At 39.3% G+C, this 5,000-nt stretch overlaps 1 protein-coding gene across 1 annotated transcript in view; it reads left to right on the top strand.

Annotated features, from left to right (window-relative positions):
* The window catches only part of LOC138024827 (uncharacterized), a 98,904-nt gene that overhangs the window by 18,857 nt on the left and 75,047 nt on the right, over nt 1-5,000 (top strand). The window contains exon 6 of the mRNA XM_068872001.1: nt 4,662-4,835. Within this exon, the coding sequence (XP_068728102.1) occupies nt 4,662-4,835 (174 nt within the window). The remainder of the gene's footprint in view (nt 1-4,661; nt 4,836-5,000) is intronic.

Below are 5,000 nucleotides of genomic sequence, written 5' to 3'. Positions count from 1 at the left end.
CGCTTAAGAATTGGAAAAGAAGGAAGCTTACCCTCCATGGCAGAATCAAAATAGTGAAAACCCTAGGTTTGTCGAAGCTAATTTATAACACTTCTGTGCTCGAGATCCCCGATTGTTACGCCAAAGAAGTAAACAAACTATCTTTCGATTTTATATGGGAAGGAAAACCAGCCAAAGTAAAAAGAAAGACCATAATAAGTGACATAAGTCAAGGAGGGTTGAGAATGATGGATTTTGAAATCATGAAAAAAGCGCTGAAAATTGCTTGGATCAAGAGAATCACGTGGAAAATAATACTAGAGTTCACCGCTGCCAAATATGGAGGTTTATCCTTTGTAACCAAATGTCAATACGATATCAAGCATCTCAACGTTGACAACCTTCCACCTTTTTACCACACGCTACTTAAGTATTGGCATGATACAATGCTGACAAATTCTCGGAGGACCAATGCATTTACAACAAAATCATCTGGAATAATAGTCGCATCCTGATTGGAGACCGGCCAGTTTTTTTCAAACCCTTATTTGAGGCTAAGATTATACGTATTAAACAATTTTAAAAAGAAGACGACACCTTCTTCTCACTGGACGAGCTCATTCGCAAAGTGAACATCAGTATTCCCTTTACACTGTATTATGGCCTCGTCGCTGCCAGAATTCTAAATTACGGTTTCTCCAAAGAAAGCATCCATAAGGTGTACACGTTGCCTTTCCTAATAACCAAAGACTCGAAATTAATTGCTTTCCAGTATAAAATAATACACCACATCTTACCTACCAAATCCAGCCTTTTTCGAGCTGGCATTACTGATAGCGACATTTGTTCCCTATGCGCTACCGAAAAGCAAACAATAAACCACCTACTGTACCACTGTACTGTATCTAAGGCTTTCTGGGATAGATTCACTAGCTGTACCAGAAATTCAAACAAGTGGTCAATTTGAATGAATCTAACATCCTATACGGTTGGCATAATAACATCAAAAATAAACAGGCACTTAATGTCACTCTTCTTATTGCAAAATTCCATATCTTCGCGACAAGTTCATGTGATGGCAACTTATGTTTTGAAGGCTTTCTTCTCCGCCTCCAAGATAAACTCGATGTCTTAAAGCAAAGTTATATTGCCCAAAGAAAGCTACATAAATTCTTAAATATCTGGGGAAAACTACTATAAACTACTATAAATGTCACTTCGCTTCGTCCTTTTCTTTCCACTCTCGTTCATTGTAACTCTTTTCTTTAAGCCAGCCGTAGTCTTGTTCGTAGCTGTTAATTTTATTTACGTTTCAAAACATGTCATAAAGACAATTGTTACCATTCTGTAAATAGTGTAATGCAAGTAGTGCAGTATTGTTCCGTAAGCACCGTTAGTTTGTGTTAACTGTGGTAGAAATGTTATTAATTGTTTCCAAGTAGTGTTAGTATTTAATTGTAATAAGGGTTAGTGTAAGAGTTAGTGTATAATAACAAAAAAAAAAAATGTAAACACTGTCCCAAATCGGATGAACGTGGTTGCCATGAGGAAGAGTTAAGAGGTCATCAGTGGGGTTAAGCAGAATTGGATGAGCTATGGCAAGCTGCAAGAGCATGGCATACCATGGTTGCGTCGACCATGTCGGGGCTATAAGAAGTACCAAAGCAAGATCATTACGAATCTTAGGTAACACCCGAGTTAGCAGACTAAAAGGAGGAAATGCACAGAATTTGTAATTAGACCAGCTGATACTAAAAACATCAACAGCTAATACTCCTGGCTCTGGATGCCCCGAAACAAACCGATCTAACTTAGCATTCAACCGAGAGTCATTGCAGACTGCACCCCAGCCTGCAAGCCTTGCATCACACTCCATATAAACATCAACAGGGTGGTTTCCAAACATGAAACCATTCAAATGAGAAACATTCTCAATCACCCATCGCAAATCTGACAATGCACAAGGGCTAAGTCGAATATTTTGATCAAAATCAGGATTCATAGACAAAGCTCGATAGATCTGTAGTGAAGCTTCAAAAATTTCATAGCTGGGAAAGCTGACACTAGTAAACCAATGACATGTGCAACCTCCTTGACAGAGGGATAAGAACAGGCTACGGGGTTTTTGCAGGCACACAAAATCTTGTCAACCTTGTCTGTAGGGAGAGAAAGCGTCATAGAAATTGTATCAACAACGAATCCCAGGTTAGGAATTCGTGTGACTGGAATAAGCTGGGATTTATTAACGTTGGCGACAAATCTCAAGCTTTGTAGTAAATTTCGCAGGAAAAAGAGTTGAGACAAACACTCTACTGCAGAACTGCCAATCAATAAGATATCATCTAAAAATATGACCACCCTGTATCCATTTACCCGTAAACGAGAAATAACGGGTTTCAAAACCTTAGTGAAGACTCTAGGAGCCAGATTATGACCAAACGGCAAACATGTAAACTGATATGTTAGATTCGCCCATTTGAATCTCAAAATTTTGCGGCGAGGTTTGTAAATGGGGATGCTAAATAAATCATCTTTAAGGTCAATTGAAACCAAAAAATCCCCAGTGGCAATGGCATGCAAAGCCGTGTTGATGTTTTCCATTTTGATTTGGATTTTCTGAACAAAAAGATTCTATGGTTCAAGTTGATAACTGGACGCATATCACCAGTTTTCATGGGAACTAAAAATATGTTTGACAGAAACTCATTTGAACAAGAAGAAAATTCCTTGATAGCACCTTGGGATTTCAGCGTAACAATCTCATCATCAATTGTTTTGGAGGAGTTTTGGAGCTCCTATGCGCTCAGGTATGCTATCAAATTCCAAATTACAGCCTGTTACAGTTTCCAGCACCCAAGGACTGCTGGTGAGTTTACGCCAGTTTTCAAGATAATATTGCAGGTTACCTACATAAACTTTAGGTATCTGATTCAGGCCTTGTCTGTTTGAACCTTGAAATTCTTGATTGATGAATTTGTTGCACTGTTTCCCTTCCGATCCTGGTACTGCTGCTTGCTATAGATTCTTTACCCTAAAATAGGACCTCTCATTCCACGCCGTCCCAACTGAAGGTCCTTCAGTGTGGCAGCGCCCACTTTATGGAACGCTCTTCCTGTTAGCCTACGCAGCATTAAATGTATTTCTACTTTTAAATCTAATCTTAAAACTTATCTTTTTAAATTAGCTTTTAATATCTCTTAGATATTAAGTATGTTTGTATATTTCTAAAATTTGTATATATTTGTAAATAGTTTTTAGGTTATTTATTGTTGTAATGCGCTTTTGATCACCTAGCATGTTAAAAAGCGCACTATAAATGAATAAATTATTATTATTATTGTTGCTCTTATGTTCAGGTATATAACGCCTAGTTGTACTAACCCTAGCCAGGGTCATCCTTGAAATAGTATTCAGTTCACCGATATCTTTGATGTGTTTAGGTAATTCATTACCGAACAGAAATGTAGTGACTGGATTAGATTTACTGCAAACGGACTGATACGCAGAAGCAATATCAGGTTTGAAAAACTCTAATCTTGAGAGAAGACAAATAAGATGCATGCCCAATTAAAGTAACAGCATCAGCTATCACCGGTAAAATTTCCATGGGCTGAATTGCCTTGTTCTACGCTTTTGCTCTGGCAACGGTGTCGAACAACAACATTGGCTATGCGGACTTGATTTTATTTCCTGAGCTTCTTGCAGAACAAGATTTCTAGTCTTGGTTGCACGTGGCAACGCATAAAACCTTGCAGTTTTCCGGAGTTCTATATTTATCTTGCAATTCCTTCAACTTAGAATCCAAAGTCTTCATGCGTTCAGCTATCATGATGTCACAACCTTCGGACCAAAACACTCTTTCTCCTCGAATATCGAGGGCAAAGTGTCTCGCTGGATTCCAGCGTTAAAGAAATGTCGCTCTGAGCGGCAGGGCTTTCCTCCGCTAAAACATTAGCTGTAGGATCAAAACCCGAGTCGGGTAAGCGAGTGGAGGTTCCAGATTCTGGAACCGACAGGCGTGTCTCTTATCGAACCGAGACCTTCTGGCTTAACGTCGACAAAGCGGATTCCAAGATTTCGCGAATTATCGATTATCAATGTCAAATTCCACATCGACTCATCCGTAGGTAACGTTCCTTCAGCGCTGCTTGCGAGGTTGACAGACTCTTGGTTGATAACATGCAAGCTTGGTTCGAGCGGAAACAATTTCGTCGCCGAATCTTTACTCATTTTCACCGAGACCAAGGCGGCCGTGTGTCCTACAGTTGTGCCTACCCGCTATCAGATACTCAGTGCGGCACTGAAGAAGAAACCAAAAATAAACAAGCGTGAACAAGAGAAAAATTGTCGAAATCAAAATAAACCGACTCACTGGCCTGTTGTATCACGAAAAGAAAAACTGATTGGCCGATTCTCTCCTGAGGTTATATACACGTCCGCTGATTTGCATTTGAATGGCTTTGAAGTGTGACCGCTGACCTTTAGCTACCTAGGAAGTATGCATAATTATCCCATAATGTGGAGCACATCGAAAGAGAATATCTATTAACTTTTAATGGTTTTAAATTTACCTTTGAAAGAATCGAATTTTTTTATTAATAAAGAGCTAATTTTTAAAGCGTCATCTTGCGAGTTCACGAAATTAATACAGAAATAAAGAGGCTTTTTCACTTGAATTGCAGGTGACAGCTTCAGTGTAACAAATAATTCCATTTGTGCGAGATGGGATGGTTTATTTGAACTGGAAACATCACTTGTGTGTCACATGAATCCACCGAGGAGTGGCAGATATGTTGGTATCCTGACATCTAGAAAACAGTTTCTTCAGCTCTGCGAGGTTGACATCTTCTCAAAAGGTGCTTTAATTAATCTACGCTCGATTACCAGCCTCTATTACTCTCTCGGAGAGGAACAAGGACCGGACTCGAGAGATCTAGAGTAACGAAATCGACCCGTGTAGCCGACATAATTTGTATCGCACAAATCGCATGGAAATTCGTACACAACTTTCTGTTGGTTAA

Source organism: Montipora capricornis, chromosome 11, assembly GCF_036669925.1.
Source record: "Montipora capricornis isolate CH-2021 chromosome 11, ASM3666992v2, whole genome shotgun sequence".
Lineage (NCBI taxonomy): Eukaryota > Metazoa > Cnidaria > Anthozoa > Scleractinia > Acroporidae > Montipora > Montipora capricornis.
Note: the sequence above shows the minus strand (reverse complement) of the source record. Positions and strands in the feature narration are given on the sequence as shown.